The following is a 27,774-nucleotide window of genomic DNA, read 5'->3' on the forward strand; positions in this document are numbered from 1 at the left end:
ATATTTGCTTAATTAACTTACTTTCCTCCAGTGCTTCAGTGAATTTTGATCTGTTTCCTAATATACAACCTTTTGCATGATATGGTTATGGTAACTCCCAGAAGTGACAAATTCACAGGTGAAGCATTGCCCATAAAATTATAAGCCAAGTTAAACAATTCTCCTAGTGCAAAAACTATCATTCCCCCATATGGCCATGGGGGCATGGTGAATGCCATAGTGTCCTGAAATGGGCAGCGTTACTTGTTTCTTTTGTAATTTACATTTGTCCAAACTACCACTGAGATTACAATCTATTAGTTACCAAAACATCTTATGTTTTTCTTCAAATTGACTGCAAACTTACTTCTACCCATAGACCGGCATCAATAGAATGCTATGGTTTACCTTTATCAAGTACAATAATTCTGAATATCCAAATAAAAGGCCAATTTGTCATTGTCGTTTTTCATTTGCCATCGGATGAATAAATATGGTCAACTTGAGATTTTTTTTTAAAGGATCTCACTATTTGATTAGCGTACAAGTTCAGTCAGTTGATTATTCATTTTCTTTTTTTAGCTTTCATATGTTATCTGTAAAGAGAAGCTGTGAATTTAAAAATTTTACAAAATGTCTTCATTAGTCAGAGTCAATAACTTTTTGCACTCGACTTAACTATGCCTGTTAATGTTTCTTACAGGCTGAAAATCTTCGTGATGAGAATAATGTTCTTCAAGTGGTAGGTTCATGGCTATTATCCTCACTTGTCTTTTATAAGCAAATTCTATAAACAATCTAATACACATGAAATTTCTTATGGTATTAGTTGCTTAAACATCAACAAGTGATCGAACAATTGATAGAGGAGAATCAGATGCTGCGCCATGTTCTTACTGAAGACTTGCATGTTCAACCTAGCAAGTTGTACTCTAGTAGGGAGATTAAGAAGGGAACAAACTACCAATGTCCTGACTGTTTTTGAATGCCGCAGAAGAGAAAGAAAAATCAGCAAGGTAATAGAGTTTTTTTGGGGAAGAGGAGCGGGGCGAATCCACTGAGAGCCGGGGGACGTGCCATGGCCCCGAGTGGAACAAGTGGGGGACGGGGCCGCTCACGTGGCATGGAACCACCGTCTGCACAACCACTATTCACAACTCCCAGGAAAGGTGCCTCAGTAGGGAATCGAACTCTCACCGCTCGGGTGAGAGCTCTATCGACTGACCCAGTATCTCGATGAGACCCAGAAGGTCGTTGGCAGCAAGGTAATAGAGTTACACACTGCCCAAATTTCTTATTAACGAAAGATGAGATCTGTATCCCACTGCAAGACAATGATGAGAAGAATTAAGAAAACTATGTCTGATGTTGTTTGCACTTACTGAGATAGTGTGAAGGTATATTTTATGGTATAGAGAATAAGGCCATTTTCCTCATTCAATTTGTCCTGTCTTGCTTTATTCAAGGATTTAAATTTTTTGTTATTTCCATTATGAAAAATTTATAGTTATGTTGCATAACTGAAACAATACTTGCACAAAATACACTTTTGAGTTTTCGATGGAGAAATTTTCTGTGGCTGTTTAAGATAAGTGATTAGCTGGTTGGTATTTGTTAACTCCAGGGTTGTGTATAAGATCATAGAATGTGTTGTCTTGTATCTTTCATTTGGTCCAACACAATAACAACTTGAAAGTAGTCTGCAAACAAACATATTCATGTACATGTTTTATTTGTTGACCTAGTTTTTTCATACAGTTTTAGTCTGATGTTGTGCATTTACCGACAAAATAATTTTCTTTTGCTTTTTGTTTCTTTTCAGTTATTTTCTTTCAATCCAAAATCATGTTTTCCATCAAACCATGACAAGCCTTCATGAATCTAGGGTTTTGAATTATGTATGTAAATTGTTCATTGTTACTTGAAAACCATTTATTCAATGTTCAAGAATCAAATTCCATGCAGGAGTGGATATTTTTGCTAGTATTTATCACTTATTCACATGGTTCCAGCTAGGGTTTTGACATTTGCACATTAGGCTACCTTTTGCAAAGACACCCTTGTGAAACCTAATAATTGTATATTCACCCTTATAAAATTTTACAAACCAGGATTCTCAAAGGTGTTAAGGCAGGGAATAAAGCTTTACTGAGGATAATTATAAAATTTACAGGAATATATATGCAACAAAACAAAAAAAACTTATTATTTAGCTAGTTTGGTGTTTATTTAAACATCTCACCAATTATCCCTCAAATAAAATACCAGTATTTAATTATCCAAAAGACTAAGTCAGAAGGGATCAATCATGGCAACTAATTAACAATAATAAATAGTCAGTGATTTAAAATTATATACATATGCTTATCATTATTTTTTAATATGATTGCTAAATATTTGTAGTTTATTTGCAAAACTTATGTCATGGGAAGGATGTATATAAAATTGATTCTTTGAAACATGCAATATTAATTATAAAATGCTAAAAAAAATGCATGTAATTGTTTCTAGTATTGATTTCATATCACTTGATTAAATAAATATCTATGTGATATGTGAATAATCTTATACTAATAACATCACCTATATTTTATTGAAGTCAAATATAAACCTTTATTTTTCTTATACGTTACCAAACTATTCCAAATAACAAATAAGGAAACAAATACATACAAAACTTATTTATAAATTTGCATTCCTTGTATTTTTTTTTTATAAGTAGTGAATGTCTTCTTATTTTTCTTCTTTTGTTGGTTGTTGCATACTTGAGAGAGAGAAAGAAACATCATCATCATTATTATTATTACTATTATTATATACTCTCTCTCTCTCTGAAACATCATATCATTATTATTATTACTATTATTATATACTCTCTCTCTCTCTCTCTTTCATTATTTTGTTCATACATTCTTGTCAAAATAGAAAATCTCTTTTTTTCCATTTATTATAAAAGAATTTTTGTTTTCAATTGAGAGAGAAAGAGAGAAAATATGAACACAAAAGCAACACATTTTCCAAAAAAAAACACATAACTGATTATTATTATTATTATTATTATTATTATTATTATTATTATTATTAATAAAGTAAATAAACCACAAATTTATTAAAAGAAGAAGGCAATTATAACAAATAAAATAAAAAAAATAGTAAAGTCAACATCGACCAAATTAGGGGGCATCACTAGTAGTGATGCACTATCTAAACGTACAAACAGGAAACAAAGCTACCAAACAAGCAAAACAAAGATTAAAAAACACAGTTTTTAAAACGAAATCCACTAGAAAGTGACAAAGGTTTTTATAAGCTGACAAATAGAAGAAAGATTTTTATGTTACTCCCAGCTGATTTTGTGTTCAAGAAAATGAGAGAACACTTCAATTTTTGGACTAAGTGAGGAGGTATTTGTTTGCTTCTTCGGAACTATAATGTCTTTTTTTATATATCCCTCTAAAAATAAGAAATTATTTACATACTTATATAATTGTTTACAATTATATAAATAATTATCCGCAAATAAAATCTCTAATTTCTTCTCATTAAAAAATAAAAAATAAAAAGCAACATCCGCATAAAACACCACCACGTATCATCAACTCCACCCACTCAAAAATATCATATTTATAACCAAATATATATATATATATATAGACAGTAGTAAAGCAAAAATATTAAAAAATAAATATACTGCAAATGTTATTACACTATTTTTTTATATACCCAATAGAAAGGTGTTTGAAAATAAAATATGATGAAAAACAAAAAACCACTCCAATCAGTCTAAAGGCAGCTCTTATATTGGAAGAATGATACAATTCTTTTTTTTTTCCTACTAAGTGAGAAGTTGAAACATCTAATTAACCTTTTTACAAAATAAATAATTAAACAAATAAATTAATTTACTAAACTGTGATGCCAAACAAAGCAAGCAAACTGATATATGGAACGGTAATATCATGCAGGAAAGAAAAGAAAAGAAATTTAACAGTGACTTCAAACACTTGATAATCTTGGAATGAAAAGATCCTGTCATAGATAGTCATAATGTACCAATTAAACCAATTGTTTAAAGGTTCCACACACTCATTGTCTTGGGGGTAAAAGTAAAACCTTATCAATATCATCATCTCAAAGTCAGTGAATTGGGTCTGCGGTGGGGGTAGAAAATGATGACCATCAATATTATTCCAATCAATGGAGTTATATAAGTCCATGAGTCTGCTAGCAAAACAACTTTTACTTAGAGTTTTTTGAAATAAATAAACTCACCAATCATAGTTACCTGGATAATTATAATATCGAGACGACAAGTGGCGGAAGCCGAGACCAGCAAGAACAAAGCGAGTGAAAGACTCGGCAAAATTAGCGGCGGTTTCCGAGGGGTTGTTTAACAGATATTTGAAGACAAAGGGTGTCCTTCTACAATGTCTATATGCACCCTGTCTTTTCTCGTAATCCTTTAAAATGGGGAGGAATTCTTCAGGTAGGATTGCCCAGATGAAGTTACGGATGATCTTAGTGATAACTTTGTTCCAGAAGAGATGAGACATGATTTCCAAGAGATTCAACCTCCTCCTCCTGTTGATGATGTTCCTTATGGTATCAGTTATTTCATCATCAGAATCAGCATAAGTTATTTGACTTGTTACTTCTTCTTCATCATCATCAGTATCAACTACAGGTGGTGCTGGTGCTGGTGCAATAATGGGGAAGAAGCGCTTGATGAAAACCCAAAGGAAGACGAAAAAAAGATCACGAGCGATAACCAAAAAGAACAGGACCATGATGGCACATAGTATAAGGAGGAGCCCAAAGATAAATAGTTTCAACACATAGATGACATCCATGTTTCTTACTTAATTAGCACTTCTTTGTTTGATTTTTGCTATATATGCATTAATGGAGCAATGAATATATGCTTTATATATATATATATATATATATTGTTAGTTTGAGTTCTATTCTGAATTCAACTTCGTGATGATATTGATTCAAATTAAATTCAAACTAAATAAAGTGGTCCATAACTTATCGGGTGGAATCCTAATTTAACTCTAATTGGCACTTTGAATTGTGATCTAACTCAAACCTTTGAATTGAGTTAATCCTTTGATGGAAAGGATTATATATAGACAACACCAGGGGTCCCCAATCTATCGTTCTTGAAAATACCTAGCTCCATCAGTGGGAGAGGACGGGATAGATTAGAAGAGTCTCTGGTTAGTTCAAGCGTGGACTCAAGGCTCTCGCCGTCTTCAACAAATTGCTATGGTGGAGGTAAGTGATCCTCGCTCAAGATATAATATACGACATAGATGTCGTAATTAAGTCCGATAAAAACCTAACAGTTGGCATCCGAGCCAGGTTTTATACCTCTGCCTCGCATGACAAATTCAAAGCATGTGTTTTTCCTTTTTAGAAATAACATGCATGAATTAGGGTTTGTATGAATTTTAATCCCATGATATTTGCGCATGTTTTATAATAAAACATATTACGATAAATTAAGGTTTGAAAGAATTGGGTATTAGGCTCAAAACTAAACCCATCATAAACAAGGTGTGCAAACACCCTTCTTAGACTGCGGATGGGCCTGCATGCGCACTGGACTGGACGCTGGACCGCATGAGCGCCGGGCACGCTGCTGCGCCTGGCCGGGCTGCAGGCGATCTGGGCCGATCGCTGCCGCCGGCCTCGGCTGCTCGTTCGCCTCGCCACAGCACTTTGCGCGCGCGGCTCGGGCGCTGGGCGCGGCTCGGTCGTGAGCGCCCTGGGCGACTAGCTGCCGCAGGCGTCTTGCGCGCTCGACCCGCCCATGCGGCTCGGGTCAGCTGCCGTCATGCGTGCTTTAGCCTCGGCGCAGGCAGTTCTGGCCGTAGCAGGCGCCGACCACGCTGCTAGCAACCTGCCAGCAGAAGACCGCCGGGCCGGCGGCGTGTCCCGACGGGCGACTGCCACACATGGGAAAAAGTTAGGGTTTTTTACTTTTTATTTTTTTGTTTTTTTCCCCTAACATTAGATTTAATTATTTTATTTCATTGATTCATTAATTTGAATGATAATTTGAATAAAAATAGATTAATGGGTGTTTTTGCAAAAAAATTGCTTTTACTTTTTAATGTATTTTTTTGCATGTGGAACCCTCGTTTAGTTATTTATTTAAATTTCAAGTTTTTGTTTGTATGAATAATTCATACCATTAATTATAATTTGTATAATTAATTATTAAACATTGAATTTGTTCATGTATATAGTTTATATGTCATGTGATCGAATGAATTTTTGTTAAATTATGGAATAGCCACAATGTTCATGATTTTATTTTAAAAATTGTAAATTACACATTATGAGTGTGATGGATCACATCTAAGTTAATTGGCATAAATTGTAATTAATTATGATTGGTATAATAATTTTGCCTCACAGGGATTTTATTATATTTATTATAATTAATTAGGATAAATAATGAATAATTTTTATTACTTAAGTCGCCCACAGGTATTAAGTAATTTTAATTATTTATTAGTTTTATCAAGTGGCAAGTTGTGATTAATTATGTTTAATGTAATGATTTTGCCCCACAGGGATTTTATTATATTTATGTAATTAATCATGATGAAATAATGGTTAATTTTTATTTCTTAAGTCGCCCACAGGTATTAAGGAATTTTAATTATCCATTAGTTTTATCGATGATTATGAATCTATTTTGTTTTTTATATTCTTGCCCACAGGTAGATTGTGATAACAAATTGGTTCATATTTTTCCTTTCGGTATGGCTTGCATTGGTAAGCATACCAACTTATTTTATTGCCTTGAATAATATGATTGTATGTTATTTATTTATTGTACCTATGCAATCAGATACTTTTGATGAAAAGTGTCATGTTCCCATGTTAAGGGGTGATAATTATAAAGATTGGAAGGAGTTAATTCTCCTCCAGTTGGGATGCATGGATTTTGACTATGCTATAAGAAAGGATGAACCATCTGTGCCGACAGACAATAGCACTCCTGGTGCAATTGCCTTGTATGAATGGTGAGAGCGATCTAATCGCTTAAGCATGATGTACATTAAGACACGTATATCTGCTAGTATCCGTGGTTCAATCCCAAATTGTGCAAATGTAAGAGATTTGCTGAAGGCAATTGATGATCAATTTGAATCTTCAAATAAAACTCTTGCTAGCACTCTCATGACCAAATTATTATCCATGAAGCTCACAAGTGTTAAAGGTGTGCGAGAGCATATCATGAGGATAAGAGACTTAGCGGCTCAACTTAAGGCTTTAGAGTAAATCGATTTTTCAGACGCTTACCTTGTGCACTTTATCTTGCACTCTCTTCCACATCAGTATAACGCTTTCAAAATCTCGTATAACACACATAAAGATAAATGGTCTATTAATGAGCTTTTTGACCATGTGTGTTCAAGAGGAGGAAAGGTTGTTATTAGAAAAAGAGTGAAAGTGCACATATGGCTACTCGAGGTAAGAAGAGAGGACGAACCAACCTCGAAAAAGGATAAAGACAAATCACCTGCTCGGATCGAGAAGGGTGTCCAAGTGCTTCTTTTGTAAGAAAAAAAGGGCACATGAAGAAGGATTGTCCGAAACTCAAGATTCATCTTGAGAAGAAAGGTATCTGAAAATTTCTTCCGCTTTGTTATGAATATAATATGGTTGATGTTTGTCATAACACTTGGTGGATTGATTCTCGTACTACAATCCATATTTCTAATACCTCGTGGCTTCTTAAGTCGAAGGACACCGACAAAGAGTGAACTAGCTTTATTTATTCTGGGGAATAAGATTCGCTCACATGTGGAGGCAGATCGGGACATGCAGATTAGTTTTAGATTCGAGCTTTTGTTCTAGATTTGGAAAAAGACCTATTATATTCCTAGTTTTTTTCTAGAAATTTAATTTCGGTTTCACAACTTGTACCATTAGGATATTCCTTTAAGTTTTATGAAACATATTTTCGTTTGTTTTATAATTCTTCTCTTGTTGGGAATGGTGCATTGTGTGATGGTCTTTTTCGAATTTATTTACAAAAGTAATGTTTCTTATAATGTGTTGCATGATCAAGTAAATGTTGGTATTAAACGTAGTGTTTTGAATGATAAATCTTCTATGTTATGGCACCGGAGATTGGGACATATCTCCATAAAGAGAATTGAGAAGTTGGTGAATGATAGAATCCTCGACTCTCTTGATTTTTACCGACTTTGAAACTTGTGTGGATTGCATAAAGGGCAAGCAAAACCAACAAATCTAAGAAAGGTGCTAGGAAGAGTTCATGCTTATTAGAGATCATACATACTGGACATTTGTAGTCCGTAGATGGACCTCGTATGGTCGACATACTTCATCTCTTTCATTGATGATTATTCACGCTTTTATGTATCTTTACTTGCTTGATAATAAGAGTGAAGCATTGGATGCGCTCAAGATCTTTAAAGTCAAGTAGAAAAAACAATGTGGTAAGCAAATAAAGATCGTGGAGATCAGATAGAGGTGGAGAATATTATGGTAGGTACACGAGAGGATGGACAAGCACCGAGTCCATTTGCGAGGTTTCTAGAAGAGCATGGTATTGTGGCCCAATATACTATGCCCGGCTCACCGATCAAAATGGTGTAGCGTAAAAGAAGAAATCGCACTTTAATGGATATGGTTAGAGTATGCTTAGCAACTCCAAACTTCCTCGATCCATGTGGATCGAGGCTCTTAAAAACAAAGAACAGATATATTAAACCGTGTTCGACCAAGGCAAGATCTAAAACTCCATTTGAATTATTCAAGGGTTGGAAACCGAGTTTGCAACATATGCGTGTTAGGGGTTGTCCAAATTGAAATAAGAGTGTTTAATCTACATGAGAAAAGTTGGACCCAAGGACTCGTTAGCGGTTATTTCATTGGTTATGCCGAAAAAGTCCAAAGGTTATAGGTTTTATTGTCCATCATATAGCACTCGAATTGTGGAATCAAGAAATGCCAAGTTTCTTGAGAATGACTTGATTAGTGGGAGTGATCAACTTCTAGATTTTGGTCTTCAAGAAGATCATGAAGAAACTCCGGATACTAATCAAAGATTGATTATTTCACATGACAACCATCAAGATTTGGGAGACATTGAAATGACAATCATAGAAGAACCACATCCCGCCGATCCGGCTTGATCAAGTCCCACAACATCAATTTGAAGTTATTGAGCAACAACTTCATCAAGAAGATAATGATGTGGCATTAAGAAGGTCGACTAGAATTAAGAAATCGGCAATATCTAGTGATTATGTTGTGTATTTACAAGAATCGACTATGATTTTTGGAGTCACTGATGACCCCAAACGCTTTTTCACAAGCTATTAGTTGTAGTAATTCTAAGTTGTGGTATGATGCTATGAAGGATGAGATGGAATCCATGGCACATAATGGTTTTTGGGATCTAGTCAAGTTGCCTGAAGGGGCGAAAGCCATTGAGCGCTACAAGGCTAGATTGGTTGCTAAAGGATTTACTCAAAAAGAGGGCATCGACTATAATGAGACCTTTTCTCCAGTTTTGAAAAAGGACTCATTTCGTATTATAATGGCATTAGTTGCTCATTTTGACTTGGAATTACATCAGATGGATGTAAAAACGGCTTTCCTTAATGGAGATCTAGATGAAGAGGTGTTTATGAAACAACCTGAAAGATTCTTCTCTAGTGAAGGTGAAAGCTTGGTTTGCAAGCTTAAGAAATCTATATACTGGGTCCGAAACAAGCATCCCGACAGATGGTATTTGAAGTTCCATGATGTTGTCTCATCATTCGGGTTTTGTTGGAGAACATTAAGGATCAATGCATATACTATAAAGACAAAGTGTGAGTAAGTTTTGCTTTTTTTAGTCCTATATGTTGATGATATTTTTGCTTGCAACCAATGATAAGTGGTATGTTGCATGAGGTGAAACGATTTCTCTCTAAGAATTTTTGATATGAAAGATATGGTCGAGGCATCTTATGTCATTGGCATTAAGATACATAGAGACGAGATCCCATGGTGTTTTTGGGTTTGTCTCGTGAAGCCTATGTTAATAAAAATTTTGAGAGATTCCGGATGGAAAAATTGTTCACCTAGTGTTGCACCTATTGTGAGAGGTGACAAGTTTAATTTGGACCAAAGTGTCCTAAAAAAATAACTTGGAAAAAGGAACCCGATGAAAAACATCCCGTATGCTTCAGCCATTGGAAGTTTTATGTATGCTCAGGTCTGTACGAGACCAGACATTGCATATGCTGTGGGGATGTTGGGAAGATATCAAAGTAATCCAGGGATTTACCACTGGAAAGCTGCAAAGAAAGTAATGAGATACCTTCAGGGTACAAAGGAGTACAAGCTTACATACAGAATATCAGATAACTTGGAGGTCATTGGATACTCGGATTCAGATTATGCTGGCTGTCTTGACTCTCGGAGATCGACATCCGGTTACATTTTCATGTTGGCCGGTGGTGCTATCTCATGGAGGAGTGCAAAACAGACTTTGGTTGCTACTTCCACTATGGAAGCCGAGTTTGTTTCATGTTTTGAGGCGAGTTCCCAGGGTATTTGGTTGAGGAGTTTCATATCAGGGCTTAGAATCATTGATTCTATATCCAAGCCATTAAGGATGTATTGTGGTAATTCTGCTGCTGTGTTTTTCTCTAAGAATAATAAGAGTGGTAGTCGAAGTAAACACATCGACATCAAGTATTTGGCACTAAAGGAACGCGTGAATGCCGGTGAAGTAACCATTCAACACATTAGCACAAAGTTGATGATTGCGGATCCTTTGACAAAAGGAATCGCGCCAAAGTTATTTAGAGATCATGTTGAACATATGGGACTTGGTTCTTCTCTATGAACAAGTAGTATCACTTTAGTAATGAACTCTTAAATATTTATTTATTTATTTACTTGTCTTCTCTTTAAGCGTATACATTAAGTTTGAGAATGACAATTATTAAGTTTATGCATTATTATTTTGCGTGTGTTGGACCCGAATAAGCATCTGGCTTATTCATTATGATAAAATGCCATATATAGGTTTTGCATTAAAGAGAGAGATTGCATCGTAATGCATGGAAGGTAATACTCGGTTATAATGATGACTTACCGCCATGATTCGTGTAATTTATTTCTTAGATGTAGAACATATTGATTCATAGGTTAATGTGAATGGATATTAAGACACTTTGATAAAGTTGGACCAAGTGGGAGAATGTTAGTTTGAGTTCTATTCTGAATTCAACTTCGTGATGATATTGATTCAAATTAAATTCAAACTAAATAAAGTGGTCCATAACTTATCGGGTGGAATCCTAATTTAACTCTAATTGGCACTTTGAATTGTGATCTAACTCAAACCTTTGAATTGAGTTAATCCTTTGATGGAAATGATTATATATAGACAGCACCAGGGTCCCCAATCTATCGTTCTTGAAAATACCTAGCTCCATCAGTGGGAGAGGACGGGATAGATTGGAAGAGTCTCTGGTTAGTTCAAGCGTGGACTCAAGGCTCTCGCCGTCTTCAACAAATTGCTATGGCTGGTGATTCTGTTTCCGCATATAATATACGACATAGATGTCGTAATTAAGTCTGATAAAACCTAACATATATATATAATTATTATTGCACTTCTATTCTGACTCTAACTATAATTTTTTAATTATGAAATATTATAGGATAAGCTCGAAATTATTAATAGTAAAGTTTCAAATTCAAATATATATGAATCTAATGTGCATCAGTGCATGTGTTATGGCGCGAGAGAAAGAAGTGGCGCCAAGTGATAAAGTAGATGAAATTAAAAAGGGTCACGTGACTGGGAGGATGCAACCTTAGAGAATACGGTTACGCCTACGTGGCTACTAGATATAAAAAGGCAGTGAAATGAAGAGAGGGGCCGCATAGGAGAAAGAAAGAAGAAGGTTCTTGGCCTGAATAGGGTTTCCAGCGTTCGTCTCCGGTGATCCGACGGAAGGGAAGCTATTCCCAGATACTAATATATTCAAGCCCTAATTCAGCAGATCTACAGCTCTGTGAGCTTCTTTTATCCATTTGTTGCTTTGTTCTGAAGATTTCTATTCTTGTTCTGTTGATTTGATTGAAGAACGATTCTATTGTTGTGTTGTTGGTAATGGTTGAGATTTAAATTCTCAAGGTTGAATTGGTGCTCGAGTATGAAATTCATATTTGTTTAGTTGATTGAGAATGTTAGCTTTGTGATTGAGATCTGTTAATCTGTGATTTCAATTGAGCTTCAATCCATTGTTCATAACAAAGATGATATATTTTGTCTTCGTAAAGAGGGCTCTTTTTATGGGGTTTGTTTTCATTGTGGTGCTAAAGCATAAATTTTTTTCTCGTATATATGTGTTTAGTATCAATGCTCGAATTTTTTTAGTCCATCTTTTAGGGTTAGGGGAGTATATGGATGCGAGTATAAAAATGGAATATCTTTCTCCATGTATTAGAAGCTTAAGTTTAATACTATGATTATGTGAGCCGTAGTCTACAATACAAATGTAGCAACCTACTTTATTTCAATGAGGTATATGTGTTGAATGAGGTATATGTTGCCTTAATTTTGCTATTATTCTTTTTTTTCATTGATTTTCTGTTTTTTTGGGTTACAAATTGTGAGATGATATTAATTTCTCAAGCAGTTCAAGACAAAATTTCGCTCATGATCAATCACATCTTGTTATGGGTCGGCGGAGAGATCGCAAGCAACGCATAAAAAGTTTTGAATCTAAGTCACATGCGCGGGAGGTCGTCAGACAAATCGGCAGAGAATATGATCATTGGGCGGAGGAATGAAAAGAAGCAGAGAGAGTCTTGGCCTGGATCTGAGTTGCAGGGAGCTCCGGTGATCGGAACAGAAGGTAGGTGTTTCCTTCCATTTATCTTACTGTTTTCATTGTATGTGAACTCTATTGTTGGTTGATTTGTCTCTGTCATCCGTGGATTTGTCCGGTGATTTGTTCGGGATGATGAATCTTTATTAGATCCGAGTGAAGGTTTAACATAGATGGATATGCATGATTGAGTGGTGAACTCTTAAGGAATTACAGCTTATTTCGATATCTCTTTGAGTGCTTAAGAAATTCATCACACATCTCCACAACAAATATGGATCGTAAAGCAAAAGAATTTTACTGTGGTTCTCAAAGAGCAGTACTACTACGCTTGGTTTGCACAAGACATGGTTATGAAAAAGGTCCGGAATCATGGGTCTTCAAAGATGATATTTATTATTTCCGTTGTAAAAAGAACTTGTCTTGCACATCGAATTTTGTATTATCGATCAAAATATTTTTTTGGCAGAGCAAGCATCGAATCAAATTTCCATGATCTTTATCTCAAGTCTTTCCTTTTCTTCTCTCGTATGAATCTATGAATTGGGATGTGTGTGTGTGTGTGTGTGTGAACTCGATAGCCATCCATATGGTGTATTCTATGCAATGCCCTTCAAAACCAAGTTGGGATCTGGTGATGCTATGGTCCAAACGATGGTGTCTGAAGTCGGGCTCGGTCATGTCCTCATTTTCTCGTTGTCGCCATCGCTTTGGGAATTGCACATGGAAGCATCAAATATGTCATCACGATTCATTTGTGTTTGCCATTTTGGATTAACTCTTACTTTAGATCGGCATGTCGATTCATGTTCTTTTTCATCCGGTTATAGGAAATTGGAGCTCATGTGCTTCTATCACCGTCACTCACTGTGGAACAGTTAGGAACAACGAGTATCGAATCACTATTAACTCGCCAGGAGGCATTAGAAAAAGTACCAACATTGGGCGTAAAAGGTATAGTCTTTTGGAGATTTCGTGATCTTTTTCATTTCTGTAATATATTTCGTCCAATTATCTTAACTCTTATTTCTCTTGTGGATGATTCCGACTTCATTTAAATTTGGTCTTAAATTACATTTTGTTTTTATTTAGTTAGAAAGTTTGATTTCTAAAGAAGCCGTGAGATGTCGAATTCGATGTCAAGACCTTTTAATTCATCTAGCCTCGTACTTTTTTTATTTTGTTATTGTTTATTTCTATACTTTCAATCATGTTCGTAGGAAAATAGAATTTTTATTTATGTCACTATAAGTATACATATAATTACAAAAACAAATAGGCATAATAACCAAACTAACAAGATATAGATTTTTATGATATCCGTTGGATAGTTTTTAACCTGAACTACATAAGGATATACCAAGAATGGCAACCGTGGAAAGTTCTAAGCATGTATTTGTGTTTAGCATGTGGTTGCCGAGGTGCCTCGATATCATATGTCGACATGTAAGCCAAGATGAAGTCGCTTTAGCGTTGCTCATAAGGTATACTTCCTTCTCCCATATTCAAATATATGTTATCCTTTTGTTCACCGTGTGCATAAGTTAAATTTTAACAATGGAACAAGGTTTTAAGAGTTCATATGAGAAATGAGAATGCCTCCAATTTTCACCACATCAATTTGCATGTTGCATTTTCATCTGCCATACGGGATGTCTGCAAGCTTGTTGTCAAGGAATTGACTAGTCGGGTATGCACAACTCGATTTCAATTGTTGTGCCTCGATTTTTTTGCAAATGTCTCGCATATAAACTAGTTTACTGTTAATTACTTTGTCCAATTCTCGTCTCAGCCCATATTATCTCATTTTTATCTTAAATAAATTATTTGCTATTTAATTAAAATGTGCATCTGCAAGATTGGTTTTTAGCAATCTTGGAGTTGATAAGATCTTTGTTTTACCACTAAGTATTATCATATGTACTATTGGCATATCCTCTCGCAAAATGGGTATTACTTTTTTTGTGTACATCTCGTGAGCAATCTTAAATAGTATCTGGTCATCTTGCGGTTATTGCATTCTCTTGTGTTTAAATTGTCATAAATTTGTTTTTTTCTATTTCCAACTAATTTATAGTTAGGGAGCAAAATAATTGGCCTTTTGAATCAGGGGTTATCTAATAAAATGATTTTTTAAATATATCTCAAAGATTTTTAGTAGCTCAATGTTAGGGTTGATAGATCCATGAATAGCAAACCGTGAAGTATGCCATGTCTTCTTAAATGAGTGTTAGTTGAATAAATCCCATCATCAGTCCTGTGCTTAGTGATGGTCTTTATTTAAAAGTCCGGACAATGTTGTTAATCGCATCCCTGTTGTCTTTTTGTGGCTTGACATTATATATGAGTTCCCTTGATTTTTGGCCAACATCATCTTTGTTCACTGTTAATACCTGATTTTTAAGCAAGCAACTCATCAAAATGTTTGGGGCCTTGCCTATTTTCTCTTAATCTATTTCACAAAAACAGCCAAGTCATGGTTTGTTATTGTACATGATGTTAATTCGGATCGATATCGGCAGGTGAATGATGTCGAAAATATCTATTCATTGACACCACTTTTTTTCTTTCGGATGTGTAGGTGATTTTACTCGGATGGGGGAGTGGAAGTTCAATGCGTAGATTACAATTGCCCTTATTGATTCTGATTTCCTAATTCTTGCAGAGTACAATGTACATCTTGCTAAGCTTATTGATGGAGGGAGAAATAGTATGTTCCAGGCGTTATATTAGTTGGCTTGTAGCTTCATTGCACTTGAACTTTTTGTTGCCATCTGTGGTGTACTCGTCGTTTAATTAACTTGTGTTACTACCATTTTTTTCGAAGTTGCTTTGGAGTTCTCCATTTCTCTTGTTGGAGCATTGGTTGTTCAGGAATTTGGAGTTAGCATGTCAGAATTGCACAATCTAATTGATGGTTTGGCAAAGGCATGCATATTATTTTGTTATGAAAATTTTCTTATGACCATTCTTGTTCTCATGTAAATTCTTCATTGGAATCTTCAGTTAGCAATGAGGCCGGGATCTCCGTAATCATTGCAACAGCTGGTAGAGATTTGTAGGAAAAACTCTGGCAATCTGATTCCCCAGTCTGACTTTACTGTTAGCAAAGAAGAGATGGCTAAGCAGTTGAAGGATAGAAAGGTCAATTCATTACATCCAATATGAGAAATCTACTCTTCGGCCCATCTTTAGGCTTTCAGTCATGAAAGACATGTTGCCATCTTAGCTGATCTCACAATGAGTGTGCTAATCTTCAAGGTGACAGATTTATTTATATTTATATTTATATTATTAAATACAAGCTAAACTCATGTTAATAAAATCAAGAAATATTAAGAAATGAGTAGAAAAGTAATAAATGTGGATACTATGAAGTTGAACAACAAAAAGAGTATCAAATGTATTTATCTGGGAATTCTGGCAATCTGTTCGAATTGTTTTAGCGTCCAACTTTTTATGCCGATAGGTTCCATTTAAGATTACATGTTATGACTCCCTGATATTTATTTAAATAGCAGCTAGGGAGGTATAATGTTTAGTATGCTGAGTGTCTAGTGCACCAATAAGTTAAATTGTCTTATTAATTACTGTGTAATTATTATTATTATTATTATTATTATTTTTTTATTTTGTGCCATTAAGATGGTGGTAGATTGTCAAGGTATGTCTTCATAAATGGTACTTAAAACTTAAAAGCTTCTTTTATTTTCATGCAGAGTCATGCATAGAGATTGCTATTGTGGTCAATGAATTCCTTGGTATTTCTCTTATGTGGTTCTATTGTTCAGTTCCTGGGTATAACTGGGTACACTCAAACTTGAAGTCTTTTAAATATCTCATATACTTGTTTTCATAATGAAACCAATGCCATTGGACTTGGTATTTCTCTTATGTGGATCTAATCAAAGTACAATTCTAATTGAAACCATCATGCGGTTCCGTTTTAGTGTTGTTAGTGGCTGGCGGGAAACCGGAAGAATTGTGCGACATAGTTGCTCTAGATTTCTGGGGGCCCACACTCAACAACTGGCCAACTTCTGCCGCATGCATCATCGATCAATTATATATCATGTATGCTATGAAAAGGATTTCAAAAAAATTATATATATATATATATAGATAAACCTCATTTATTTCATACAATTCAGTTTAAAATACTAAGAATTGTTTAAAAAAATTTAGAAAGTAAATTAATTTTTAAAACAAAATTAGAAAATAAATTCATAATTTGTGGCAAGTGATAAACCCTGTCGCTTGATAAATTTTCTTAAATATTATTTGTATGTGTATTATATATATATATATATATTGTACAGTTGTATTTTAATAAAATTAAAATTGTATTGAGTAGAGTTTAAATAAATATTCATGTAATTTATAATCCTAATTTTTCTAATAAAAAAATTATCAGTCGTTAATGTTCCTAAGAATGTCAAACCTTATCATTTTTTCTCTTTGATCTCTGTTCAGTTTTTCAATAATATTTATATAATTTAGTCTCATAAAAAAGTTTATCATTACTAAATAACTTCATCAGATTTGTTTTTCGGTCTTATCTTCAATGAATTGTGTGAGAAACCATGCATGTCATTGACCAAAGAAGTCGTAACCCTTACCCCTCACATATCTTTTTTGGGGAAAAAGAGTGGGGCGAACCCACTAAAGACCCAGGGACGTACACAAGTCTTGGTGGAACAAATGGGAATGAGGCCGTGCTGAAATCACTCGTACACAACCACTATTCACAATTCCCAAAAATGTGCTCTCAGCCGAAAATCAAACTCTCACCATTCGGTGAGAGCTCTATCGGCGACCCATGTACTAATAGAGATTGAGCTTGTCCTTAATAGGAATTTTTGAGCTGGAGCAGGTAGCATGTGCATATATATTTGTTAATTGGATTGAGATTGAGCTTGTCCTTCCGGGGGTTGAATAAGCAACTTCTCCCTCCTTAATTTGTCTTCCTTCAAAATTGCAAACTAAAGTGCACTTACCCGGGATTTTGTATTAAAAAAAAAAAAGTCAAAACCGGAGAAAGAGATGTACTTGCACCAGTTTGCCTGCATACCATTTTCTTTTCAGAAGCCAGCCCCCTCTTGGCTCTCGTCTCTCTTACTGCTTTCTCTTTATAATATTTATTATTGGTGTTTGTTTATTCATTTTCGAATATAAACCTGTTTCTTCTTGTGTCTTCTTTATTACTGTTTCTTTTTGTGTTTTTCACAGCTAGTGAATTGGTAGGTGTTTTTTTTTTTTTAATCATTATCGTTCTTGTAGAGTTGTAAGTTCTCTTTACTTTATTGAATGGTCTATCCATCTTTTAATATATATATATAAACCTGTTAATTGTTATGATAGACAATGTGGGGACAAATGTAGAGTTTTAGTTAATTGATTGATGGTGATCATATTAGTCAAAATTAATAATAATAATAATAATAATAATAATAATAATGGTGATCATCTATAAAGATATGAAACATTGGAACATAATTAATGGGTGTTATGGTGTTCTCTTAATTCGATTCTCTGCTTCTGCCACGTCACCACGCAGATGAGCCAAAGATTGACAAGCTCCCTCCAAAAGAATTTTTGTCTATTTTTTTGTTCATCAAACAATTGTTTTTATTTGGACTGCGTTTTAATTTTTTAATTGTCAAAATCCTAAAACCCAAGTTTGGTGCGGCCAATCAAGTTTGGAGCAGAATCAGATTAATGGCTAGGCCTTGAAACAAATACAATTCCTCACAATTTGTGAAGAAGAAGATATAAGCACCATAACTCAAATCCTCATGCATTCACAGTGTGGGTAACAAAAAGAAATAGTCAGGGAAATAAAAATATCACAAGTCTATTAAAAAAAAGGACTGAGAACTTTGCTTAGACAATCACTTATTCTTCTATTTTCAATGTGAAACTTCATCAAATACAAAGGTATATGGTGGTGTTGTACTTGTATCTAATAGAAAAGGATAGAAAGAAGTGTATGCCAGCCCAAGGCATGCATGACCCTTTAGGTCTTACTTATAGGGGCAAACAATACAATACAAATATATAACATAGGTATATACTCTTGTACACAACATATATATATACATATATATATCTAACACCCCCCTCAAACTCAAGACGGATAGTATGACTTGAGTTTGGATAACATGAAGAGAATGAGAAGACAACAGCACCAAGAAAGACCGGGCCGTGTCACGTAGAAGAAAGGGGACGCGGCAGACTGGCGGTGCAAGTGCACGACTGACGGGCGGCGTCACAGGAAGGGAAAATAAAAAAAAGGACGCGACAGACTGGCGGCGCTCAGCGCGACTGACGAGCGGCGTTACAGGAGAGAAAAATACATGGGGTGCTAGTGCGCAACAATAAAAATACTGTATAAGCACTATCATACGAAAATAGTGCACTGTCACTTTTTTTTTTTGTATTTTTTTTGGAAGAAGAGAGATGGGGAGGCTCATGGTGGCTGCGGTCAGACGCCCGGTGAGTTGTTTTTTTAAATCAATAGAAAAGAAAATAGAGATGTGTGTGTGTGAGAGAGAGAGAGAGTGAGTGGGGCTTGGGCGGACGGGTTCGGTGCGCTCGCAGATGGGCGATTCCGAGTTTGGTCGCATTTTATTTTATTTTTTTTAACAATGAAGAAAAAGGAAGAAAAGAGATGGGGGAGGCTTAGGTGGACGGGGATGCTCGGTCGTCACCGGAAGGAGGAAGAAGAAGAACCCTAAACCTAGCTCTTGATACGAAACAGGGAGGAGAATACGATCCGATGCTCGATCGGGATCGGGCCGTCGAAAAGAAAGAGCCGGTGAGGTCAACAGAAGAAGAGAGAAACCTTAGCTCTGATACCATGATAGAAAAGGATAGAAAGAAGTGTATGCCAGCCCAAGGCATGCATAACCCTTTAGGTCTTACTTATAGGGGCAAACAATACAATACAAATATATAACATAGGTATATACTCCTGTACACAACATATATATACATATATATATCTAACAGTATCATTACAGATGCAAGAAACAGATCATCCAAGGACTTCTAGCAAGCATTGAAAACTCAAGCTATAAAGACATCCAATTCAATATAAAACTAGGAAATTCATACCAATAAAAACATTAGGAACAGTGGGCCTTGGGGTCCTGAAACAAAAGCATCCAATCTAAATCTATCAATGATTTCCCTCAATTCAGAAACCAATTAAAAAAACAGCATAAATTCCTCTCTATCAACAACATGATCAATGCCAATAACCCAAAATCAAAAATGAGTGGAAATCAATGCTAACCAAGCCGATCCGATCCGATCTAACTCGATGACGAGAGCTTCGCAAGGAGTCTTGCCTCACTGACAATGAGAGGCGAGCAAGACCCTCCATGCAAAAAACAAAGGGCGAGCCCCACCATCATTTATATAAAACATATATATATATATATATTTGGTTTTTCTTCCTTTTATTATGGATTTGCAACACACGCAAGAAACAACTTCTCGTTAATCAAAGAAACATACATTTTTCCTGTGGTTCTTGAAAAAAATGTTGCATAGAAACAAGAGTTAACAACAAAGAAACAACATTTCACAGAACCAGAACCATACATTTCCCTTGTAGTTCTCAGAGAAGCTGAAAAGGGTTTCAGAAAGTTCTCATGAACAAAGTGTTGCATAGAAACAAAGAGTTAACAACAAAGAAACAGTTGAAACAGTACGAAGTAACAAAGAAACATTAGTCTTAACATTCTCAGTGAACAAACCTTCAAGGCCTTTGGCCTTGATTCACGATGCCGAAATTTCTTTCGCCAGTAAAGTAGCAAAGAAACATTAGTCTCAACATTCTCAGTGGACAAATCTTCAAGGCCTTTGGCCATGATTCACGATGCCGAAATTTCTTTTGCCTGTAAAGTAGAAAAGAAACATTAATCTCAACATTCTCAGTGAACAAACCTTCAAGGCCATTGGCCTTAATTCACGATGCCGAAATTTCTTTCGCCTGTAAAGTAGCAAAGAAACATTAGTCTCAACATTCTCAGTGAACAAACCTTCAAGGCCTTTGGCCTTGATTCACGATGCCGAAATTTCTTTCGCCTGTAAAGTAGCAAAGAAACATTAGTCTCAACATTCTCAGTGAACAAACCTTCAAGGCTTTTGGCCTTGATTCACGATGCCGAAATTTCTTTCGCCCGAAAGAAAGCGACAGAAAGAAACATTAGTCTCAACATTCTCAGTGAACAAACCTTCAAGGCCATTGGCCTTGATTCACGATGCCGAAATTTCTTTCGCCTGTAAAGTAGCAAAGAAACATTAGTCTCAACATTCTCAGTGAACAAACCTTCAAGGCCTTTGGCCTTGATTCACGATGCCGAAATTTCTTTTCGCTCGTAAAGTAGCAAAGAAACATTAGTCTCAACATTCTCAGTGGACAAACCTTCAAGGCCTTTGGCCTTGACTCACGATGCCGAAATTTCTTTTGCCTGTAAAGTAGAAAAGAAACATTAATCTCAACATTCCCAGTGAACAAACCTTCAAGGCCATTGGCCTTGATTCCCGATGCCGAAATTTCTTTCGCCTGTAAAGTAGCAAAGAAACATTAGTCTCAACATTCTCGGTGAACAAACCTTCAAGGCCTTTGGCCTTGATTCATCGATGCCGAAATTTCTTTCGCCAAGAAAGTAGCAAAAGAAACATTAGTCTCAACATTCTCGATGAACAAACCTTCAAGGCCTTTTGGCCTTGATTAACTGATGCCAAAAATTTCTTTAGCCTCAGAAAGTAGCAAAGAAACATTAATCTCAACATTCTCGGTGAACAAACCTTCAAGGCCTTTGTCCTTGATTCACGATGCCAAAAATTTCTTTCGCTCGTAAGTAGCAAAGAAATATTAGTCTCAACATTCTCAGTGAACAAACCTTCAAGGCCTTCGGCCTTGATTCACGACGCCGAAATTTCTTTCCCCTGTAAAGTAGTAACAAAACATTAATCTCAACATTCTCGTGAACAAACCTTCAAGGCCTTTTGGCCTTGATTCACGTATGCCGAAATTTCTTTCGCATGTAAAGTAGCAAAAGAAACATTAGTCTCAACATTCTCGTGAACAAACCTTCAAGGCCTTTGGCCTTGATTCACGATGCTGAAATTTCTTTCCCCTGTAAAGTAGTAAATAAAACATTAATCTCAACATTCTCAGTAAACAAACCTTCAAGGCCTTTGGCCTTAATTCACGATGCCGAAATTTCTTTCGCCAGTAAAGTAGCAAAGAAACATTACTCTCAACATTCTCAGTGAACAAACCTTCAAGGCCTTTGGCCTTGATTCACGATGCCGAAATTTCTTTCGCCGAGAAAGCGACAGAAAGAAACATTAGTCTCAACATTCTCGATTGGATAAACCTTCAAGGCCTTTTGGCCTTGATTCACTGATGCCGAAATTTCTTTTCACTCGTAAAGTAGCAAAGAAACATTAATCTCAACATTCTCGATGAACAAACCTTCAAGGCCATTGGCCTTGATTCACAATGTCCCGAAATTTCTTTTCGCTCGTAAAGTAGCAAAGAAACATTAGTCTCAACATTCTCTGTGAACAAACCTTCAAGGCCTTTGGCCTTGATTCACGATGCCAAAATTTCTTTTCACCAGAAGTAGCAAAGAAACATTAGTCTCAACATTCTCCGTGAATCAAACCTTCAAGGCCTTTGGCCTTGATTCACGATGCCAAAATTTCTTTTAGCCTGTAAAGTAGCAAAGAAACATTAATCTCAACATTCTCAATGAAAAAACCTTCAAGGCCTTTGACCTTGATTCACGATCCCAAAATTTCTTTCGCCTGTAAAGTAGCAAAGAAACATTAGTCTCAACATTCTCAGTGAACAAACCTTCAAGGCCTTTGGCCTTGATTCACGATGCCGAAATTTCTTTCCCCTGTAAAGTAGTAAATAAAACATTAATCTCAACATTCTCAGTGAACAAACCTTCAAGGCCTTTGGCCTTGATTCACGATGCCGAAATTTCTTTCGCCTGTAAAGTAGCAAAGAAACATTAGTCTCAACATTCTCAGTGAACAAACCTTCAAGGCCTTTGGCCTTGATTCACGATGCTGAAATTTCTTTCCCCTGTAAAGTAGTAAATAAAACATTAATCTCAACATTCTCAGTAAACAAACCTTCAATGCCTTTGGCCTTGATTCACGATGCCAAAATTTCTTTCGCCAGTAAAGTAGCAAAGAAACATTAGTCTCAACATTCTCAGTGAACAAACCTTCAAGGCCTTTGGCCTTGATTCACGATGCCGAAATTTCTTTTCGCCAAGAAGTAGCAAAGAAACATTAGTCTCAACATTCTCAGTGGAGAAACCTTCAAGGCCTTTGGCCTTGATTCACGATGCCGAAATTTCTTTCGCCAGTAAAGTAGCAAAGAAACATTAATCTCAACATTCTCAGTGAACAAACCTTCAAGGCCATTGTCCTTGATTCACGTTGCCGAAATTTCTTTCGCCTGTGAAGTAGCAAAGAAAAATTAGTCTCAACATTCTCAGTGAACAAACCTTCAAGGCCTTTGGCCTGGATTCACGATGCCGAAATTTCTTTCGCCGTAGAAGTAGCAAAGAAACATTAGTCTCAACATTCTCGAGTGAACAAACCTTCAAGGCCTTTTGGCCTTGATTCACGATGCTGAAATTTCTTTCCCCGTAAAGTAGTAAATAAAAACATTAATCTCAACATTCTCAAGAACAAACCTTCAAGGCCTTTGGCCTTGATTCACGACTCTTGAAATTTCTTTTCGCCAGTAAAGTAGCAAATAAACATTAGTCTCAACATTCTCAGTGAACAAACCTTCAAGGCTTTTGGCCTTGATTCACGATGCCGAAATTTCTTTCGCCAGTAAAGTAGCAGAGAAACATTAGTCTCAACATTCTCAGTGGACAAACCTTCAAGGCCTTTGGCCTTGATTCACGATGCCGAAATTTCTTTCGCCAGTAAAGTAGCAAAGAAACATTAATCTCAACATTCTCAGTGAACAAACCTTCAAGGCCATTGGCCTTGATTCACGATGCCGAAATTTCTTTCGCCTGTAAAGTAGCAAAGAAACATTAGTCTCAACATTCTCAGTGAACAAACCTTCAAGGCCTTTGGCCTTGATTCACGATGCCGAAATTTCTTTCGCCTGTAAAGTAGCAAAGAAACATTAGTCTCAACATTCTCAGTGAACAAACCTTCAAGGCCTTTGGCCTTGATTCACGATGCCGAAATTTCTTTCGCCTGTAAAGTAGCAAAGAAACATTAATCTCAACATTCTCAGTGAACAAACCTTCAAGGCCTTTGTCCTTGATTCACGATGCCAAAATTTCTTTATCCTGTAAAGTAGCAAAGAAACATTAGTCTCAACATTCTCAGTGAACAAACCTTGAAGGCCTTTGGCCTTGATTCACGATGCCGAAATTTCTTTCCCCTGTAAAGTAGTAAATAAAATATTAATCTCAACATTCTCAGTGAACAAACCTTCAAGTCCTTTGGCCTTGATTCACGATGCCGAAATTTCTTTCGCCTGTAAAGTAGCAAAGAAACATTAGTCTCAACATTCTCAGTGAACAAACCTCCAAGGCCTTTGGCCTTGATTCACGATGCCAAAATTTTTTTCGCCTGTAAAGTAGCAAAGAAACATTAGTCTCAACATTCTCAGTGAACAAACCTTCAAGGCCTTGGGCCTTAATTCACGATGCTGAAATTTTTTTCCCCTGTAAAGTAGTAAATAAAACATTAATCTCAACATTCTTAGTAAACAAACCTTCAAGGCCTTTGGCCTTGATTCACGATGCCGAAATTTCTTTCGCCAGTAAAGTAGCAAAGAAACATTAGTCTCAACATTCTCAGCGAACAAACCTTCAAGGCCTTTGGCCTTGATTCACGATGCCGAAATTTCTTTCGCCAGTAAAGTAGCAAAGAAACATTAGTCTCAACATTCTCAGTGGACAAACCTTCAAGGCCTTTGGCCTGGATTCACGATGCCGAAATTTCTTTCGCCTGTAAAGTAGCAAAGAAACATTAGTCTCAACATTCTCAGTGAACAAACCTTCAAGGCCTTTGGCCTTGATTCATGATGCCAAAATTTCTTTAGCCTGTAAAGTAGCAAAGAAACATTAATCTCAACATTCTCAGTGAACAAACCTTCAAGGCCTTTGTCCTTGATTCACGATGCTAAAAATTTCTTTCGCACGATGAAAGTAGCAAAAAAACATTAGTCTCAACATTCTCAGTGAACAAACCTTCAAGGCCTTCGGCATTGATTCACGATGCCGAAATTTCTTTCCCCTGTAAAGTAGTAAATAAAACATTAATCTCAACATTCTCGTTGAACAAACCTTCAAGGCCTTTTGGCCTTGCTTCACGATGTCGAAAATTTCTTTCCTCAGTAAAGTAGCAAAAGAAACATTAGTCTCAACATTCTCGGTGAACAAACCTTGAAGGCCTTTGGCCTTGATTCACGATCTTTGAAATTTCTTTCCCCGTAAAGTAGTAAATAAAACATTAATCTCAACATTCTCGAGAACAAACCTTCAATGCCTTTTGGCCTTGATTCACGATGCGAAAATTTCTTTTCGCCAGATGAAAGTAGCAAATAAACATTAGTCTCAACATTCTCGTTGAACAAACCTTCAAGGCTTTTTGGCCTTGATTCACGATGCCGAAATTTCTTTCGCCCAAGAGAAAGTAGCGAGAGAAACATTAGTCTCAACATTCTCGATTAAACCTTCAAGGCCTTTGGCCTTGATTCACGATGCTCGAAATTTCTTTCGCCAAGAAAGTAGCAAAGAAACATTAATCTCAACATTCTCATTGAACAAACCTTCAAGGCCATTGGCCTTGATTCACGATCGCCGAAATTTCTTTCCCTTTCGTAAAGTAGCAAAGAAACATTAGTCTCAACATTCTCGTGAACAAACCTTCAAGGCCTTTTGGCCTTGATTCACGATGCTCGAAATTTCTTTCCCCGTAAAGTAGCAAAGAAACATTAGTCTCAACATTCTCAGTGAACAAACCTTCAAGGCCTTTGGCCTTGATTCACGATGCCGAAATATCTTTCGCCTATAAAGTAGCAAAGAAACATTAATCTCAACATTCTCAGTGAACAAACCTTCAAGGCCTTTGTCCTTGATTCACGATGCCAAAATTTCTTTCTCCTGTAAAGTAGCAAAGAAACATTAGTCTCAACATTCTCTTGAACAAACCTTGAAGGCCTTTTGGCCTTGATTCACGATGCCGAAATTTCTTTCCTCAGTAAAGTAGTAAATAAAAATATTAATCTCAACATTCTCGTTGAACAAAACCTTCAAGTCCTTTGGCCTTGATTCACGATGCCGAAATTTCTTTCGCCTGTAAAGTAGCAAAGAAACATTAGTCTCAACATTCTCAGTGAACAAACCTCCAAGGAGTTTGGCCTTGATTCACGATGCCAAAATTTTTCAGCACGTAAAGTAGCAAAGAAACATTAGTCTCAACATTCTCGATGAACAAAACCTTCAAGGCCTTTTTGCCTTGATTCACGATCTGAAATTTCTTTCGCCCGATGAAAGTAGCAAAGAAACATTAGTCTCAACATTCTCGGTGGACAAACCTTCAAGGCCTTTGGCACTGGATTCACGATGCCAAAAATTTCTTTTCGCTGTAGAAGTAGCAAAAGAAACATTAGTCTCAACATTCTCAGTGAACAAACCTTCAAGGCCTTTGGCCTTGATTCATGATGCCAAAATTTCTTTAGCCTGTAAAGTAGCAAAGAAACATTAATCTCAACATTCTCGTTGAACAAACCTTCAAGGCCTTTGTCCTTGATTCACGATGCCAAAAATTTCTTTCGCTGATGAAAAGTAGCAAAAACATTAGTCTCAACATTCTCGTTGAACAAACCTTCAAGGCCTTGGCCTTGATTCACGATGCTGAAATTTCTTTCCCACAGTAAAGTAGTAAATAAAACATTAATCTCAACATTCTCGATGAACAAACCTTCAAGGCCTTTGGCCTTGCTTCACGATGTCGAAATTTCTTTCGCATAGAAGTAGCAAAAGAAACATCGGTCTCAACATTCTCGAGTGAACAAACCTTGAAGGCCTTTTGGCCTTGATTCACGATGCTGAAATTTCTTTCCCCTGTAAAGTAGTAAATAAAACATTAATCTCAACATTCTCAGTAAACAAACCTTCAATGCCTTTGGCCTTGATTCACGATACCGAAATTTCTTTCGCCAGTAAAGTAGCAAATAAACATTAGTCTCAACATTCTCAGTGAACAAACCTTCAAGGCTTTTGGCCTTGATTCACGATGCCGAAATTTCTTTCGCCAGTAAAGTAGCAGAGAAACATTAGTCTCAACATTCTCAGTGGACAAACCTTCAAGGCCTTTGGCCTTGATTCACGATGCCAAAATTTCTTTCGCCAGTAAAGTAGCAAAGAAACATTAATCTCAACATTCTCAGTGAACAAACCTTCAAAGCCATTGGCCTTGATTCACGATGCGAAATTTCTTTCGCTGTAAAGTAGCAAAGAAACATTAGTCTCAACATTCTCAGTGAACAAACCTTCAAGGCCTTTGGCCTTGATTCACGATGTCGAAATTTCTTTCGCTTTGTAAAGTAGCAAAGAAACATTAGTCTCAACATTCTCGATGAACAAACCTTCAAGGCCTTTGGCCTTGATTCCTGACGCCGAAATATCTTTCGCCTATAAAGTAGCAAAGAAACATTAATCTCAACATTCTCGCTGAACAAACCTTCAAGGCCTTTGTCCTTGATTCACGATGCCAAAATTTCTTTCTCCTGTAAAGTAGCAAAGAAACATTAGTCTCAACATTCTCAGTGAACAAACCTTGAAGGCCTTTGGCCTTGATTCACGATGCTGAAATTTCTTTCCCC

At 36.2% G+C, this 27,774-nt stretch overlaps 1 protein-coding gene across 1 annotated transcript; it reads left to right on the forward strand.

Annotated features, from left to right (window-relative positions):
* Positions 1-10,186: 10,186 nt before the first annotated feature.
* Positions 10,187-10,873, forward strand: LOC120278664 (secreted RxLR effector protein 161-like). Its single transcript, XM_039285393.1, has one exon. It carries the CDS (start codon positions 10,187-10,189, stop codon positions 10,871-10,873), a length of 687 nt encoding a protein of 228 aa, XP_039141327.1.
* Positions 10,874-27,774: the final 16,901 nt, after the last annotated feature.

This window comes from Dioscorea cayenensis, chromosome 16 (genome assembly GCF_009730915.1).
Source record: "Dioscorea cayenensis subsp. rotundata cultivar TDr96_F1 chromosome 16, TDr96_F1_v2_PseudoChromosome.rev07_lg8_w22 25.fasta, whole genome shotgun sequence".
Classification (NCBI taxonomy): Eukaryota; Viridiplantae; Streptophyta; class Magnoliopsida; order Dioscoreales; family Dioscoreaceae; genus Dioscorea; species Dioscorea cayenensis.